The sequence below is a fragment of the Rosa chinensis genome, chromosome 5 (assembly GCF_002994745.2).
Source record: "Rosa chinensis cultivar Old Blush chromosome 5, RchiOBHm-V2, whole genome shotgun sequence".
Classification (NCBI taxonomy): Eukaryota; Viridiplantae; Streptophyta; class Magnoliopsida; order Rosales; family Rosaceae; genus Rosa; species Rosa chinensis.
Genome location: NC_037092.1, coordinates 77,207,252 through 77,224,674, shown reverse-complemented (window position 1 = coordinate 77,224,674; position 17,423 = coordinate 77,207,252). Strand labels below are relative to the sequence as shown.

At 38.5% G+C, this 17,423-nt stretch overlaps 4 protein-coding genes across 12 annotated transcripts; 1 reads left to right on the top strand and 3 right to left on the bottom strand.

Moving 5' to 3' along the window:
* Positions 1-310: 310 nt before the first annotated feature.
* Positions 311-3,662, top strand: LOC112165760 (gamma carbonic anhydrase 1, mitochondrial). 9 transcript variants are annotated; one of them, XR_005810635.1, is made up of 7 exons: positions 311-620; positions 703-737; positions 1,274-1,397; positions 1,779-1,842; positions 2,329-2,414; positions 2,550-2,637; positions 3,415-3,662. XR_005810635.1 is itself a non-coding variant. In XM_024302398.2 (6 exons), the coding sequence occupies exons 1-6, from the start codon at positions 592-594 to the stop codon at positions 3,488-3,490; spliced, it is 444 nt and encodes a 147-aa protein (XP_024158166.1). In that variant the 5' UTR covers positions 311-591; the 3' UTR covers positions 3,491-3,662. The 9 variants fall into 9 exon arrangements, 2 of the variants coding, with proteins under 2 accessions (XP_024158166.1, XP_024158168.1); XR_002922963.2 differs by having other exon boundaries at positions 1,274-1,417; positions 2,581-2,637; XR_002922960.2 differs by having other exon boundaries at positions 1,274-1,417.
* A 2,788-nt stretch (positions 3,663-6,450) lies between these two features.
* Positions 6,451-9,434, bottom strand: LOC112165759 (UDP-glycosyltransferase 87A1). Its single transcript, XM_024302397.2, has 2 exons — positions 8,777-9,434; positions 6,451-7,593 (listed from the first exon to the last, which is right to left on the bottom strand). Exons 1-2 carry the CDS (start codon positions 9,267-9,269, stop codon positions 6,710-6,712), a joined length of 1,377 nt encoding a protein of 458 aa, XP_024158165.1. The 5' UTR covers positions 9,270-9,434; the 3' UTR covers positions 6,451-6,709.
* A 918-nt stretch (positions 9,435-10,352) lies between these two features.
* LOC112165727 (UDP-glycosyltransferase 87A1) lies at positions 10,353-12,811 on the bottom strand. The gene is made up of 2 exons (XM_024302350.2): positions 12,153-12,811; positions 10,353-11,321 (listed from the first exon to the last, which is right to left on the bottom strand). Exons 1-2 carry the CDS (start codon positions 12,646-12,648, stop codon positions 10,447-10,449), a joined length of 1,371 nt encoding a protein of 456 aa, XP_024158118.1. The 5' UTR covers positions 12,649-12,811; the 3' UTR covers positions 10,353-10,446.
* Positions 12,812-14,233: 1,422 nt separating this feature from the next.
* Positions 14,234-16,011, bottom strand: LOC112166300 (zinc finger protein CONSTANS-LIKE 7). Its single transcript, XM_024303105.2, has 3 exons — positions 15,421-16,011; positions 14,697-14,849; positions 14,234-14,583 (listed from the first exon to the last, which is right to left on the bottom strand). The coding sequence occupies exons 1-3, from the start codon at positions 15,934-15,936 to the stop codon at positions 14,557-14,559; spliced, it is 696 nt and encodes a 231-aa protein (XP_024158873.1). The 5' UTR covers positions 15,937-16,011; the 3' UTR covers positions 14,234-14,556.
* Positions 16,012-17,423: the final 1,412 nt, after the last annotated feature.

The following is a 17,423-nucleotide window of genomic DNA, read 5'->3' as shown; positions in this document are numbered from 1 at the left end:
CCGTTGTATGATAAAGTTCGTGCACTAAAGCAAAATCAGTCTTTTACAGCACACATTTTACGGCTCACATTTGACGTGTGCCGTAAAAGACTGTTATTTACGGCACACATCTTGTGCCGTTGGAATGTCTTTATTCAGGTCATTCACAGCGTGCATCTTATGTGTGTTGTAAATTTAGTTATTCATTAACGGCGTGCACAATATGTGTGTCGTAAATGAGTTATTTTATTAGTTTTTTACGACTTGCTTTTTTAGCATGTCGTAAATGAGTTATAAAGTATTAATTTTTTTTTTTTTCAAAATATTATTTTTCCTCATTTTTGTTCTCTGCTTGTATTTTCCAGATGAATATCGAAGCAAAGCCCTCTCTCTCGAGATCTAATTGATTTCATCTCAGAGTCAGAGTCCAAAGACTCCGACTCGCCGACTCAGTGGTGGTTCACTGTTTACTCCCTCACCGCCTCTCTCTTTTTCCGGCGACCTCTCTCCGTCCGCAAAAGATCGACGTCCGATTCAAGCATTTCCTTCCTCAAATGAGTATTGTCGGATCTTGTATCTCACTCGCAGTGATTCGTGCATAGCTCGACCTCCATGACCATCAGAGGCGTCGATTTCAAATGGTCAGTACCTTTCTTCTTGCTCTGCCTAGGTTAACTGTGCCAGGTTTCTGATTTCGAATTGTGATTTTTTTTGCTTTGCAAGGTGCGATGGATTCTTCTTGTCGATGCTCGCGACCGGTGTGTATCCTTTATTAGGGTTTCGATTTCAATCTCTGCAATTCGTTTTTCGTTTTGGATTATCTGTTTGTGCTAGACCAGTGTGTATCCTTTAGATTTGATAATGTCTTAAATGTAGGAGTGTGCTTCAATATTGGATTATAATCTACCGAAGTATAGTACTTTGATCGTTACCATCTAGCATTTACAGAAGAAGTGATAGAAGATAGTTTCAATGTCAAAAATTGTAGATGGACTTTATCGTGAAATATAGAAAATTTGGGAATGGCTTTTTGAGTATTGGAAGCCATTAGGTCTTCTTCCTTGCGGTGGTGAAGTGGTGGCGTGTTTTTGATTGGATGACCATTGAGCTATATGTTTCTTAATTCATAAGAAGGAGGAACTAGACGACTGAGAATGATAAATTTATAACATGCACTGATTTTACCAGGCAGAACTTGTTCCTAGTTTATTTGTGCCATTTAGGATTTTTTTTTTTTTTGGTTTTGCCTTCTTCCTTGCATTAAAGATGGTAGTGATGATGTTCTTTTGTGCAGTGTCTAGGCATCGGACTCTCATGAATGTATTCGATAAAGCTCCTGTTGTTGACAAGGATGCATTTGTGGCCCCAAGTGCCTCCATCGTTGGTGATGTTCAAGTGGGAAGAGGATCTTCTATTTGGTATGGATGTGTATTGAGTGGTGAGAACTTCTTAGATTACATGTTCTTTTTTTTGATGAGCTGATGTTTTGGATCAATTCCATTATTTCAATTTGTCATTTATCTGCACTGGCTCAATATCACACTAATTGCTGTACTTGTTTTATCTTAGTGAATGTATATCTTTGCACTTGCTTAATTTTCTTATATAGAAACAACAAGAATGTAATGACACTATCAATTAGCCTCTAACTGGGATTTGTTTTCAGTCTTAGCTTCTCAGCTTCTTAGCTTTTATTTGTTCATATGGATTCGATTTCAGTCTTAGCGATTCTTGTTTGTTAGTTGTGGATTCAATTTGCTTCTCAGTTTTCTAATTTGTTCTATGTCTGAGCATTCTAGTTAGCAAGCCTGAATCAAGCAATTTTCATGTCTGAGCTCGACGTCCAGATTCCCAATGCCTTTGGTATGTTTTGTGTTACTCTTAAATCACTTGTGTGATTATGCTCTTGCAGGGATGATTGCGAATATTTGTATGAATTTATTATGCATGGGATGTTGTTTCATAGTTTTGGTCCTAGTTTAGTCTGAACAATTGGATGCCTAGATGCTTGATGGATCGTTTTTAGGTGACGTTATTCAAGTATCCTTCAAGTTGGTAGATCTCAACTTTGATCAATTGGTCATTTACTCGAGCCCCTCTTTTTCTTTTTTGCTCTTCCATGTTCTTCACAATAATATGTTTGTTTGATTTTGGGTGAAATGATTGTATAGATTTGTGGGCTATTGTTGAGTAAAGGTAGATTAATGAACTATTAGACTTAGTTGTGGGAGTTGGGCATCTGCCTTAATTGTTCCTCTTGGTAGTCAAAAAGAATTTGGATATAGTCATCTTTGGTTACATTGAAATAAGCCGTAGCAGCATGATAGAATCTATTAATTTTCTGTGCAGATATCTATCTGAGCTACTCGGGGAGCATCACAAGCTCGGTCCATTCCTCCCTGTGCTACCGAATTGCTGCAGGTTGTTGAACCAAGGTTGTTATGAGCCTCTGTTTGTGGTCGTGGTTATTATTCATTGCTATGACTGGATTTTTATATGAAATGTAGGTTGCTATGTTTGTTTAAATATTTCTTTTATCAGAGATTCACAGTTAAATATATAATGATCAGGTTCCCTCTGTTTTTGCAAATGGTCAACGAGAGATTGGAGAGTGCTTAGCAAGCAAGGGCATTGGAGAACGTTGAAAAGAAAGGGCATGTAAGTCTGTAGTCTATTTATGGTATTTTAACTGGGAACTAGATCTTTGTACCCCTCTCTCTCTCTCTAATAAACCAATGTGATGATCAATGATATGATTAAACATAAAATGAACTTGAGCGTGAGCGTGAGCGTGAGAAGAAAAGAGTAATTCTAGACCTTGTTTAGAAATGCAATGGTGCACAATAGATGAATACAGTAGAAGTGCTTGTATCATATTTATCAATCATAAATATCAGTAGAAGTGTTTGATTCATTAGTTTGTTTGGGATTGGAATTTGGTGGTGTGATTGATGAAATTGATGACTGAGTCTTGGTCAGTGGATTTTTTTTCCTTTTTTAGTTCGTGGGGAATTAAAATATGATAGGTTATTTTGAAATGAAGTTGTATCCACTTCTGCCGAGAGTAATGAAGTTGTATCTAAGACAATGCAGACTCATTGTGCTCTTAATAGTGAATCTTTGAGACCCATGTTGGTTTAATAATTGAAAGTCCAAATCTTTGAGACCTAAATCTCAGAGCAAAGTTAGTAGAGAAGACGAGGGACCTGCCCATTTTGAAATGAAGGGAGGAAGATTCAGGTGTTGGTAGTTCTTACTAGTTCTGTTTGATTATGAGGTCTTAGACTTTTAGCAGTATGGCAGTAGATCCTGCCACGAATTTTGGTATGGTATTTGTTTTGGGGTTATTTGTTTTCACTTCTATGGATTATTCATTTGGAATGATTGAAGGGCAGACTTCACTAATGCTTAAATTGTCATTGCTTGTCTTTGTAGGCTCTATGATGCACAACTTCTTTATGGGAAATGGTTGGCATGTGGCATCAAATCAAGCTATAATCAGCCCCTTTAAGTACTCATGTAATCAATTTGAAGACAATTCTAATCTAGATAGCATGTTCTATATTTGAAAACCAGTTTAATTATACTATGATTTTGTAATATGAAGTTATTTAATTGATCTAATTTACTACATGCATACTTTTGTTTACTATGCTTGAATGAAAGGGTTTAATTGAAAGTATTATCTATTAGAAGATTGAATGAAGACAATTTTTACGACACGCAAAATGGTCTTTTACGGCACACAATTAAAGTTGTAAAATATCTTTCACGACGCGCAAACGAGTGTTTTATGATGTGCAAAAAATGTTTTTTACGGCGCATGACACGACCCGACCCAAGAAACATCCCGTAATCCTGAATACGAGCCTGCGGGGCCCACGTTAAGTGAAATCCTACCGAAAAATCGGCAGAACCTCCTCTAAATATGGGCTACCCAAAATGTTCACAAACCTGGACATGATTAAAACTTTAACTTCTACTCAACCCACAATACCATATTTACATTCCAAGCATATATATTACATTCAGAAAGTTCAAATCTTATCACAACCTCCGTAATAAACATCAATTCGAACAAAAACATCCACCAAATTTAAAAAGGGTTATCAGACCAACACTAATAACTAAGCCGATATCATACAAGGTAGGTTAAGTAATAACCTACAGACAAAACGGAAGCGCTGATTCCAAAGTCTCTAGAGCCTAGACGCGATCTCGGCAAATCTGAAATCTGGGCATTTGAAAACGAAGGGCTCAGGGGAAAACATTTAAAAACCGTTAGAGTGAGTGGACAAAACTGAAACAAAATCTGAAACAATTAATAGAATGCTTCCCCATTTCTCTTTTCAACAAAACCAACATGCAGCGACACTCTATAATAATTCCAACTCAATCCTTTTCCAAGAAAACTCATTTGATGACTAGGAAGGACTGCTTCCTAGGCATCTCATGCCATCTGGGAGGGACTGCCACCCAGATGACGCATCGGAATGGACTGCCAACAGGAATAGGAGGCGGTGGTTAGATGAGACTGCCAACTAGCCACAGGTAGTTAGAAGAGACTGCCAACTAACTACCTCATGTCATCTGGAAGGGACTGCCAACCAGATGACGCATCGGATGGGACTGCCAACCAGACTATTACCTAGAAGGGACTGCCAACTAGGTAAGATACGCATGCGCCAAAACTGGCCTCCTTGTCAACTGCTTTCTTTTTAAATCCTTTACTTTCCACAAAGTCACATTTTCTCAAATAATAAACCAACTGAAAACTTAATACCATGCTGCATGCATTATTTAAACAAAATAAAAATCCACTCACAAGTGAGTCCCGCAGCTAATCCTGCTGCCTGGCCGTGTCCTCCTCGCTCGAGGGCTCAGTACGTCCTGTAATAATTGGGCATGATAAAATTAACCTCACAAAGGAAATCATTAAAGAATTAAAACTCATTCCCTTGAAAATTTAAGTAACTCGTTACTCAACAATTCCTCTACAATTTCGAATCCTTCCAATTTGGATATTTAACATCCGACAACAGAAATCCTAACATTCTCAACATCCTCTAATTTCTTTTTAGCCTTCAAAAGTCACTTGTAACTTCTCAAACAATAAATTTCAAATCCGTAATCACAATTATCCACCAAAATAATATAATTTCCTTTTCTAAAAATCTCCATATCAACTTCAAATTCTCAACCAAGTAGATTAAATCTGTACTAGGCCTATTAGCAATTTATCAAGGGATTAACCCGGAAGTTTGTGAACCATAACATCAAAACAACCAACCAAACAATTAATCACAAGTCTAAAATAATGCCAACCGAAGGTTCCAACAACAACACCACCTCACAAAGTAGTTAACTAGCCTGATAACCACTCAACACGCCACCACCAGTGGCGGTGCGTGGTTTCATGCGCCATCACACCAAACCCCATCTCCGGCCAACCTAACAAGCCTAAACACTTCACCACAGCAAACCCAACAATCTTTAAACCTGCAATAACAGCTAAAACTAAGCAGAGGTGGTCGGAAATCAACCCAAAATCGGAAAAAAAACCCGACAGCCACTGTTCATCATCCCTACCACTTCCTCCGGCCAAATCAAGCTACAAGGAGGTTGGAAAAGTGTTCAACTCTTCACAGAGAACCAAAATCACAAGGATTTCCGGCCGGAGACTGCCAGAAATCAAAAACCTAGCCGGAGGTTCTCAAACCCGATCGGCAATCTTCCCCCAAAATCGTTCAAATCAAAGCTACCCAGCTAAAATCATATATCTGAGATGAAAGAGAATGAAGAGGGGAAGCTGCGGTGGCCGGAGGCGAGTCCAACGAGGTCCGGCTGAGGTGAATCGCCGGAAAATGAGTCCGGTTCGGGGAGAAGAAGAAAAAGCAAGGAGGAGGGTTCGGGAGGTCGGCTCTGTCCGATTCTCTCTCTCTCTCTCTCCTTTTAATTAACTAATTCCCCTTCTTAAAAAAAAAAACCAACATTTTAATAAGGAACAGTACCTTCCAACACTTAAATCTCAACTTTCCCATAAAAACTCCGATCGATACAAACTGCGTGTCCACGAACTAAATTTTTCGCAACTTACGACGTACTCAAGGAATATACCGACGTAACAGACAAAATAGAAAGTCAACTCCTCGGTCAAAACCAATAAAAACGTACTTCATAGAGATGTTAAGGTACGGGGCCTTACAGCGCACATTTTGTGTGCCACGAGAAATTTGTCTTTTACAATATGGTATTTTACGACACGCTTCTTTGTGCAGTAAAGTTGTTTTTTACGACGCACATTGTGTGTCGTAAAAGACCAGTTTTGTTGTAGTGGAGATGCACAATTCATAATTAACTGATGTTGTTTTATCAGTATGAAATCATAATAAAGACAACCATTATATGACGATCACATTTATTTACCACAAATTTATTAAACATCACGTATATTGTGAGTAGCAAACCACGTACACAAAATTGAGAAATACATCTTTCAGCGGAATACACATTAATTATTCCATACAGCTTCTTAATAATAGAGACAATTTGAAAGTGTTTTTTGAAAAGGGAGACAATTTGAAAGTTACTCCATATTTTAACATTACTATTAAGAAATGGATGAAGACACTTTAGAACACCACCAAGGTTGTCCAATCTAAGACTGAACCTTATGGCCGGAAAACATGGAGCTAGCAATAGGAAAGAAATACAACAATCAGGAGCTTAATTAAGGGCTATAACCTCGTGAAATATTCTTAATAAAAGCATCAAGGTTGGAATCAGAAGAACCACCCTTTGCAATTGCTCCTTGACAAGTCTCTTGAAGTTGTTTTGCTCTTTTCCTAACCTCCTTCCCCTCATTGCTTTCGACATCCATAAACCTCTGCAGAAGCTCTGCAATCTCCTCTCTGGTCACTATGTCTCCACCTCCAACTTTCTTCTTCTTCACCCTATACCCGATCTTCCAATCCTCAACAATTTGCTTCCCATTTGGGATTTGGTCAAAAAATATAGGGAAAGTAAGAACAGGAAGACCAGCATAAACAGCTTCTTGAGTTGAGTTCCAACCACAATGCGACCAAAACCCTCCAATGGAAGAGTGACACAACACCCCCAATTGGTCACACCAAGGCACCACCAAACCCATGTCACCAACGCCATCTTTCAGCTTAGAAGCATCCCCACGCGCCACCCACAAGAACCTAACACCGCTGTTTTTCACCCCGGCAATGATTTCATCCATCTGGGCATTCGAAACAGACAAGAAGCTCCCCAGTGAGACATACATGACAGAACTTTTAGGTTGAGAGTCTAGCCAGTGCAGATAGTTTAGGTCATTGTCATGAGCACCTTTTGAAATCTCGAAGTGTGGGATGCTTGGGCCAATAGGGTAGACCGGCGAAGACAGTTTGGCTCTCAATGTGTCAAAGGCATGGGGCTCAAGCTCGTAGAATGAAGTTGATATGAGGTATTGTGCTTTGTATGTGCTGGAAACAGCTTCAAGGGCTCTGTTGAGGACTTGTTGAACGTCGTCGTAGAATACAGTGGGAAGATCTGCCAGGCGGGTGGTGGAGATTCCGGGGATGTAATCTATTACTTCATCTCCACGGACTATATATACACATTTGGCACAGAGGAACATAAGAAAAATTCCGGTAACAATCAATTGGTATGAGGAAAGGCTTTAAGATAGCCTAGCAGCACATGCAATTTGGCCGGCTCGTGATATATAAACATATTTGTCTAACCAGATACCTCTATCAAGAATACAAAATTTGCATCCAGTTTGATGTTATGTATGTACTATTAGCTACAATCTAAACATTTCATATATAGATAATCTTAATTAGTTTAGACTAAATTTTGAGATGAAAGAAACCGATACTGTCGATTACAATTGATGATATATGAAGAAAAATTTAAAAAAATCTAAATCTCGAGTTTCCAATTTTTTTTTTTCAATTGATGAAGTGTGACAAACTTTATTAATGAAATCAATTGTTACAATGAGAGGAGAGAAAGCTCCTAAATTGATAAGATAACCATGATACATCTTAATTTTTCAAATAGGTCATAGAATGCAATAATTATCTATATAAGTTTTATTTTCTTGTTCTGAAAGTGAATCATGTAAACCTCAATTGATACAATCCCAATTTGTAAATAAGTGTATCACTTTTTTCAACTTGAAATAACTATATGTTCCAGTTGATATGTCATTGACACACCAATTAGTTACCACATAAAATTAGTCTACAATATATAGATTAATATACTGATATATTAAGTACACTGTTCAATACAGAGATAGACCGACTACATGTACTAATATAGCCTAATCTCGAGTTAGGGAATTGGCCTGTTACTATTGAGAGTTGGTTTATCTTTCATTTACTGCCAATACGTTAATATTCTATAAAACTGTGATTTAGACTTGTTTTCCAACCCTTTTACTACTTGTAATGGGCAAGTTTTAATTGGTGTCTCCAAGAGTCAATTCTACGGTTGGTTTGTTTCTCATGGCTATTTCTAGTGTCTGGGTTTAGTACATCACATATCTTCATTGGTCTATGGTGCATCCTTGCTGCATCTGTTTTGTTTCTTTTTTCAATTATATTTTGTTTCTCTTTTATAAAAGAAGTTTGGGCTGATGTTTCCTTTGTCATATTGTATTTTCTTCTTAAAAAAATAAAAAATAAAATAGAATAATAAAAAAAAGCACCAAGTCAAGATACTCAGCATAACCAAATTTTTTTCACAGAATTCCATGCGATTACTTTCACTAATTTAGTACCTGACACATCAGCAGGGAAGTGGCCATTTTCTTTGAGCAGCTCGAAGTGGTGTAACGTCGAGAACACAGACGCCGACATCGGCCAAAGCGAAGCCACCGCAATATTCCTCTTATTCCCAACCCTCACTGCCCAAACCACAAATGGATCCGCAACTATAAAGCTTACCTCCGGCTCGAGCCGGTCCAGAAGCAGCTCGAACGGCTCTTGCAGCTTGGTGCACACGGCCTCCACGAATCCCGGAAAGTCCTTGGCCCGGCCGAGTTCGGAGGGTATGACGTTGGGCACCATGGCGAACCGGATGTTGTCAGGTTTCGGGTCGGCTCCGATGAAGCCGTGCCACTCTTCGGTGACGACGAAGGTGATGAGGAGGTCGTGTTTTTTAGAAGCGAGAAGCTTGCAGAGGTTCATCATGGGGTTGATGTGGCCTCGGCCGGGGTACGGCAGCGCCACCAGGTGGCAAGGAGCGATTGGCTCGAGCTTCACCGTTCCCATTTCTGATATATACCAGTGAAGGTTGAAGGTTTGCTGAAGCTTTCAGGGTTTTGATGTCATGGCCATCTTATTGATACTGGGATAGCCATCATGGCATTGATGAAGCCACCTAACTAGGCTACTGTTGATTAGCTAAGTCATGAGCTCATCATGAAACTGGTCGAAATACCAAACCAGGCCCTCATTTTGGTGGGAATTATCAAGAAGTGGACTGTGGGAGCAAGCACCTTGGCAAGATATAAAGAGAATTATTAACTGCATCGGAGCATAGTTAAAGGTGCTAACTTGTCTGCTACCATATTTGGCTCGAAAATTTTATTCGTAAATTCATTCCTCTATCAACTGGAAATCCATTTTACCTTCTTTAATTTTTTTTTTTTACAGAACTAAGTAAGGATTTTAAACCTCCAAAGCTAGAGAATTTGGCCTCGGAAATATATTCTAAGCCGTTAGATGTAATGATATTTGATTTTGGCCTACAGAATTTGGCCTACGGTAGCAGCACTGTTTTTTGTTGGTAGGCTAAAAAAGCATATTAGAGGGAATATTCTGTTTTTGGTAGGCTAAAACCATTTGGCTTTTAGCCTACCATGGGAGATGCTCTTAGTGATCAAACCAAAGACCTAATCTGTGTTAAACCAAACATTTAACCAACTAATTTTTGAGAAACTCATGTAAGTATTGTACATTTCATAATATATAAACATTTTTGGGAGAAAATTGGATTGGGTTGCCGCCCAAGTAATCTTGTATATGGCTACATCTCTGCTTGAGTTGAGCCTTTGAACATAAATTAAACCAAATCTCGAGTTGAAGGTGAATTTTTTTTTTGTTTACTTTTTTCAAAAGAGGATTAAAGGATTTCACATTTTCACTCCTATTCTCATGGTGACTCGAACTCATGATCTCGATCTTAGGTAGTGGGTGCATGAAGGTGAATTTGAATTGTCTATTTTTAGTATTTTATTATTTGGATGTGCATTGTTTTGGTTTTTGATTTTTTAACTTTAGGAAATAGGAATTTGATCATGGAAACTAATTAAAATTTAATATTAATTAACAAGAACTACATGCAGCTGCTAATTAGTTAAATTATTTGAATCTTTATTTCCACTAATCGTACATCATATATCAATGACACAATGCCATTTGATCCAACATTGCTTCTCTCGCATCTTTATTTCATCTTTGATATGTCACTGATAAAGGCTTCAACACTGTTATAAGATGACCCACCTTTTCTGATTGCTTGTTTGTAAATTTCACTAAGCTCTCTTGCTCTTCTCCTCATTTCTTTCCCCTCCTCATTTTCCAAATCCATAAAAATTTTAACAAGCCCACCAATCTCTTCTCTACTCACCAAACCTTCTTCTCCCGAACCCTTCTTCACCCTCCACCCAATTTTCCAATCTTCAACGATCATCTTACTATTAGGTACTTGGTCCCAATATATAGGAAAAGTCAACATCGGAAGACCGGCAAAAACAGCTTCAGAGGTCGAATTCCAGCCACAATGTGACCAAAACCCACCCAAAGAAGAATGGCATAACACTTTTAATTGGTCACACCAAGGCACCACAATCCCCATGTTACCACATTTCTCTTTTAGCTTCGACACTTCCTCACGCGCCACCCAAAAGAACCGGACACCGCTGGCCTGCAACCCGGCGGCGATTTCATCCATTTGAGCTTGAGGAGCTGAATGCAGACTGCCTTGTGACACATACAAAACTGAACCTCTAGGTTGCTTGTCAAGCCAATCAAAATAGTGATCCTCATTGGGCATTGAATGGGCTTCCACTTTGAAGCAGGGTATGGTAGGCCCAATATGGTAAACCGGGATCGGAACACTTTGCCTCAAAGCGTCGATCACTTCTGGTTCAAGCTCGTAAACTGAAGGTAACAAAAGGCATTGTGCTTTAGATAGGCATGAAATTGATTCTAAAGCTCTATTCAGGACATTAAGCCCTTTTCCGTAAAAACACGTAGGAAGGTCCGCCACACGTGTAGAAGGAAGCCCCGGGATATAGTCCACCCTCTCTTCTCCACTCTCTACAAAAAAAAAAAAAAAAAACAATACGGTTTTATTGATTGTATCAATAATGCATGGTAAGTTGCCTTATTGTGGGAGCTTGAGGACAGACCTTTTAGTTTCATCAATTTGGTAGACTAATTTTATTACCAATTGAAACATATGCCTTTTACGTATACAAAGAATCAAGACCATAAAATTGAAACCATACTTGTATTAGAGAATTTAGAGCAAAATTGTTTGTGGTGCATTAAAGAATCAATATAGTAAAAAAGACAAACTTACTCTGTTGTTATGTCAATTTCATATAATAGTATATCGGTATCTTAATATTTCATAAAACTAGTCTATCACGACATAAAGTCTATAAATCATGTGTCAAATCTTAAATGCGTAATAGAACTTCTCAATATAACTCCATGTGATGGTAGCCATGTTTTATATAGTGATCTGACTTTTGAATATTTCATGAAACTATTCTATCATACGAAATTTCTCTATATTTAAATATATGTAGTTGGATACATAATATAATTTTTCATTATAACTTTATCTGATGATAGGTCCAATTCATGTAAGTAGTCGCAAAAATTAGCTGATAACATTTAATGAAACTAGTTTATCTACATTGGACTTCCTATTGACTTCGGCTTTGTGTAATAGCACGGCCAGTTTCATATTGTGGTAGAATGATCTATAAACATCAATACATCACAAGAAACTAGTTTATCACTCTATATATGAAGTTAGATCAATACTTCCGAATTGAAAACCTGTAAAATTATAACCCTGTAAATTGTAATTTTCTCTAAGTAAAAATGAAATCAAATTATCAAGTTAGATTTACGTACCCGCCAAATTGACCGGGAAATGCTGGTTCTGAACGAGTAGATCAAAATATTGAAACACCGAATAGACAGAAGCCGACATAGTCCAAAGAGAAGCCACCGGAATATTCCTCACATTCCCGATCTCAACCGACCACACCAAGTACGTATCGGCGATCAAGGCCGTCACCGGCGGCACGAGCCGATCGAGGAGATCCTCCACCGGCGCTCTGATCTTCTTCAGAACAGTCTCGTAGAAGCTGGGAGAGTCCTTGCCGCGACCGATTTCCGAGGGAATGACCTGGGGAATGGTGATGAATCGCACGTTGTCGGGTTTCGGATCTGATCCGATGAAGCCGAGCCACTCTTCGGTTAGGATGAAGGAGACGGTCGTGTCGGGGGAGATGGCGGCGATGGAGTGGCAGAGGCACATCATGGGGTTGATGTGGCCGCGGCCGGGGAAGGGCAATGCGACCACGTGGCAACTAGGGGTGGTTGGATGGGGAGTGTGGAGGTCCATTAGGGTCGTTGGGAGTGGGCTGATAGTTCGAGGAGGGAGAAAGAAAGCAGAAGAAGATAAAAGAGGATTGAGCAGAACGAGGAAGACGACGACGAAAGAGACCGGCGGTTAATATAGCGCCAAAAAGAGATTCGATTACGTAGACGTCATTTCTATTTGTTGGGCTATTTGAGCCTACTCTCGCAAAGCCCGTGAGTTTGGGTCATTTTGGAACCCATATTCGAGCGTTTTCTGTTCATTCTTTGTAATTTGTATCGCCTGCCGTCCAAGGAACCATTCTTTAGATATTTTTACAAGAATTATCAATGCAAACAAATAGCCAATTCGAGTATTCTTTAGCTATTTGATTACGATCATTACAATTTCAGTTTCATGTGACATATTATACGAAGACATTTGAATTTACACTTTTAGTTGTTTCGCTCAGTTCTTTTTCTGATTTGTCTAGTTTCTTTCATATATAATTTTTGTTGTATTCTGAAATTGTTGTAAGAAAATTTGAATTGAAACTTTCCCTCTTGCAAAAGAGGACATATGGGGTGAGCTTCTGGCGAAGTCTTATGGTCCACTGTGATTGTCCCATTCTTTCAAAGGACCACATATAATACAAAAGTTATACAACACAAACAAAATGATATAAAGAAAGGTAAAAGTAGCATCAGTCGAAGGTAACTATTCGAAAATATTGATCCACCACGGAAGGACTAAAGGTTGGAAAATTATTGTAGAAAAGTTGTGTTCTTTATTTTATGGAGGGCGAATTCTAATTTAAGATCACATTATTATGAACAAAAATTATCAATACTTCAACAATTAAATTGACTCGGAGATACCAAAATCCTTATGCCATGTACGTTAAACTGAATTCAATTATAAAACATTCATAAGTGAAACACGACCTAACGAATTAAATATTCTAAACATCAATCACTCTCATTTAAAAGCTTTTCACCTAGCTTAAATCAAGAATTGAAGAAAATCATGTTGAACAGTATGCTATATGGACCACAAATGCACATTCAGTACAAGTTCGTATTGAAATGTTGGATCTTTGATTGCAACTGCACATGGATTAGTGAATGATTGTCTTCAAATCAACTTCATCAAAATAATTTAGATCAATATGAACACAATTGTTGGAGTCTCACTTGACTTTGGATGAGTGATCACATTACGTGAGTGATCTTGTGCGAGCATACTTGTAAAGACAATGACACTACTACCTACACAATGAGGTACCACAAAGAGTAAGCAAAAGAAAATGGTTCTTGAGATGGACCACTACTATGCCATCAGTTGATATCAATAATAGTGTCCATGAAATATTCCAATGCTTGACAGTCCACTGAAATAAAGTTGACTCTTGCTCATTTCTCGTGAGTTATGATCGAGATTATACACAAAAATTCCAGTCACAAACTAATTTACCTAGTATATCTGCTACATTACATAACAATGTTGAGTTTTCGAATGTAAACTTATCAATTTGGAGTAAATTAAGAATTACTAAAATTTAAGTTTAGATTGTCTTTTAATTATCAAATTTAGAGAAGAAAAAAAATATATAAAAGAAAACAAAAGGCAATACACTAACAATATGTCGATTAACAATCTGTCAAATACGTCATTAATGATCACAACGTAATGTATTCGATGTACATAATAATTACTCCTGAACATGTCATAGGAAAGACTGTATCCAAGAGGGACCTTATAACATATGATCATGTCTTGATGATAAGTAGACCCCAGAAACAGAAGCTTTAATCAAGTACTTCCAGAAAAAAAAAAATAGAGATATTTTTCATCATTGGTTCTTAATTCCACGTAGTTAGGAGGAAGATATTTTCTGCAAAGGAAAAGTCGACGGGTTGGATGAGATATTTGTTGAGATATTTCATCGATCTATCACGAAACTCTCTTCACAAATCGACCCTGCAATACCAAACCAAACTTTAGTTTCAAATTCCAGAACTTTCAAATCCATGATAGGGAAAGAGATGAGAAAGAGAGAGAGGTGAAGACAAAGAATTGACCTAATGACTTACCTTGAGTCTAGGTCTTTTATCTGCATTGAGCTTGCGGACTTGGTACCTTATCTTCTTGGAGAAGAGTCTAGACTGACGTTTCTCTTTGTACCTCAGAACACTTGCCTCCCTTCTTGTACTTTTCTCTTCTTCCATTACTGGCACCTCTCCCATCTAATCATCATCAGAAGAAATGCACACTAAGCAAAATATTCCATTTCCCAGATACATTTACACAGAACAAGCATACTCAATCTATATATAATTAGAATGTAGTTTTCGGACTCGACACCGACTAATTTTTGTAAGGTCTATCATTTTTATTTTTAGTTTGCCATTATGCGCTCTCTAGCTTCTTGTGTTTTAAGAGATTAAGATATTGATTTTGGAGAGCTAAAAATAGAAATCTAAATAACAATTGCTTTTGAGAAATGAATTAATATCAAGTTAGTGAGTAACTATCATTGCATTCCTTAAAAGAAAAAGAATTCCGTACCTCAAGTTTTTGGGAAAAGGAAGAAGAGATAGGCACAAGTTTATTGGTGTTATTTGCACTTTCACGCAGAAGTACAAGAATACAACTGGAGAGTGCGAATAGCATTCCTTATTTGAAACCATTAATGGAGAAGGGAAATAAATGCAAGTTATAATACTAAGGGCATTTTGAAATTGGGGAAAATATGAAAGTGAAAAGGTGCAAAAAGTGGAGAATGAAATGAGAAATCAATGGAGTAGTAGTACTAACATAATTGCCAATGCTAGCAGCCTTGGAAGAATGTGATGAACAATCCTCAGCCCAAAGAGAACCACGATCAGACCAAGCATCCAATACCTCTTGATAATTCAAGTTCAAATTCAATTGCACCTTCTTCATATCCTCATCATCATCCCAAAACCCAACAGTACTACTCTCTCTCTTCACAACCTTCTTACAGTAGCTTTCCTCTTCGAAAAAGCACCTCTCAGCAGAATCACCAAACACTTCATTCTCTACCTCTCCATCCCCTTCTTCACCATTAGGAAACTCATCCCAATCCATGAAATCCCAGTTAAGTTCCTGACCAGTAAACATGTTGTGACCCTTCGGTAGCTTCTCATCGTCTTCGATCCCCCAAATGCGCTCCAAGTCATCCATGATATCAACCTCTCCATTGACATAACCATCTTTGGTAGTGTCAGAGAAATCCTCGGAAGAATTAGCACTGTCCGGCACCTGCTGCTCCTCCTTCTTTGGGCTTCTTAAGAATGAATGGTACCTCATCTTAGTATCTTATCCCATAGTCTCTTTTTCTTTCTTTGTATGTACTATGTGAGCACCCAAATTTGAATGTAGCATAAGAAAATGGAAAACGTATATAGGGTTCTTTTCGTCCTACGTGTCACCTTATCTTCTCCCCATTGGCTGGTTCATGCCCTCATCAGAAGTTGAAGAGAAGGACCCTACAGAGCCTTTTTACTACTACATGCAATATGCATATGACCAAAAAGACTTTGTTCAAATGTTGCATGAAGCACGTGAACAAAAAGCTTTGATAAGCAAGGATCATCAAAGGGTTTGTTCAGTTGCTCTGTATGTATGTGCATATGTTGACAGCCATAGTGGAGTAGCATATAGTAGCTTCAAGAAAGAAAAGATCTAGAAAATGGTCATGTATGCAGTCCAGATATAATCAGGAAGAGTATAAAGAAGACCCATATTGTTAAAGTTACAGTCTTAGATTTATAATTGGAAAACGCCAGAAGCCCAGTTGTTGGCATTCCCAACTTGTGGGGCGTTGTTGGTAAAGCAAGATATTATCATCCCATGCCTATTGTCTATTGAGGCAGTCTCTCTGCATTCTATAGAGAAGCCCCATATTTAGTAATGGCAAAACTACTCATTGGGATATTCACATCCCACAACCCTCGACTTCCAACTCTTTACCCTCTCTCTCTTTCTAGAGAGAGGGGGAAGCCGGAAGCGTGGAGGTTGATAGTAGCCGGCACCCAATTGGGTATTTTTGCAATGCCTACTCACATAGTAGTCTTTTTGAAATAGAAGTTGAATTCATTAGATCAACAGTAAAAAAGTTGTAGTCTACCAAAATTTACATAAGAATCCGGCAAGAAGTTCTGGAGTAACCTATCTAAGCTAAAGCAAACTATTAAATATTACTAGAACACTCACATTTAAGCGAGCCTATAAAAGAATGAAAAAGCCTCGCCTCCTACGGAAAAGAAATAATTCAACTAGTTCCCACTTGCCAATCACTCAATTGTGGTACAAGCAAGACACTAGAAACATCATAGAAGACTCGTAGAAAATAATCCAACCTCACATAAGTTCAATACTCTAATACATTAGGGCCCAGATTGCCTTAACCTGAGCCCAAGCCCAAATCAAGTCTTGCCTAACAGGAAGACTCCCCTGCCCCATCAGCCCAAATTTGAGCCCAAGACAACAAAGGAGGAGAATCATGATGCTCCTTTGCCTCACTGTCATCATATCCTCCAACGGCATACTGTTCGACCATAGCTCTGGCGGCTGGCTTTTCCTCCCGTGCATCAACATCGATGACCTGTTGCCTACGCGGTCAACAGTCCTCAATCCCACAAAGGACCGGCCAGAAAGGAGAATCCCCGCTGCTCTAACCTTGACAGCTCCTCCCGCACCTCGCCAATACAGAGTCTGTGCAGCGTCGATACCCAGACACCTGCATTTGTTTCACTTCCCAATCTGGCAATCCCACCAGCCCGAGATCTGATCAA

Coding starts and splice junctions, on each gene's coding strand:
- LOC112165760 (XM_024302398.2), top strand. CDS start 592: ATGACCATCAGAGGCGTCGATTTCAAATG. Junction 621..702: donor AGAGGCGTCGATTTCAAATG/GTCAGTACCTTT, acceptor TTGCTTTGCAAG/GTGCGATGGATTCTTCTTGT. Junction 2,401..2,549: donor GTGCTACCGAATTGCTGCAG/GTTGTTGAACCA, acceptor TATAATGATCAG/GTTCCCTCTGTTTTTGCAAA.
- LOC112166300 (XM_024303105.2), bottom strand. CDS start 15,936: ATGAGGTACCATTCATTCTTAAGAAGCCCAAAGAAGGAGGAGCAGCAG. Junction 14,850..15,420: donor CTGCTAGCATTGGCAATTAT/GTTAGTACTACT, acceptor GATGATGATTAG/ATGGGAGAGGTGCCAGTAAT. Junction 14,584..14,696: donor ATAAAAGACCTAGACTCAAG/GTAAGTCATTAG, acceptor TTGGTATTGCAG/GGTCGATTTGTGAAGAGAGT.
- LOC112165727 (XM_024302350.2), bottom strand. CDS start 12,648: ATGGACCTCCACACTCCCCATCCAACCACCCCTAGTTGCCACGTGGTC. Junction 11,322..12,152: donor TTTCCCGGTCAATTTGGCGG/GTACGTAAATCT, acceptor TTTTTTTTGTAG/AGAGTGGAGAAGAGAGGGTG.
- LOC112165759 (XM_024302397.2), bottom strand. CDS start 9,269: ATGGGAACGGTGAAGCTCGAGCCAATCGCTCCTTGCCACCTGGTGGCG. Junction 7,594..8,776: donor CTTCCCTGCTGATGTGTCAG/GTACTAAATTAG, acceptor GTGTATATATAG/TCCGTGGAGATGAAGTAATA.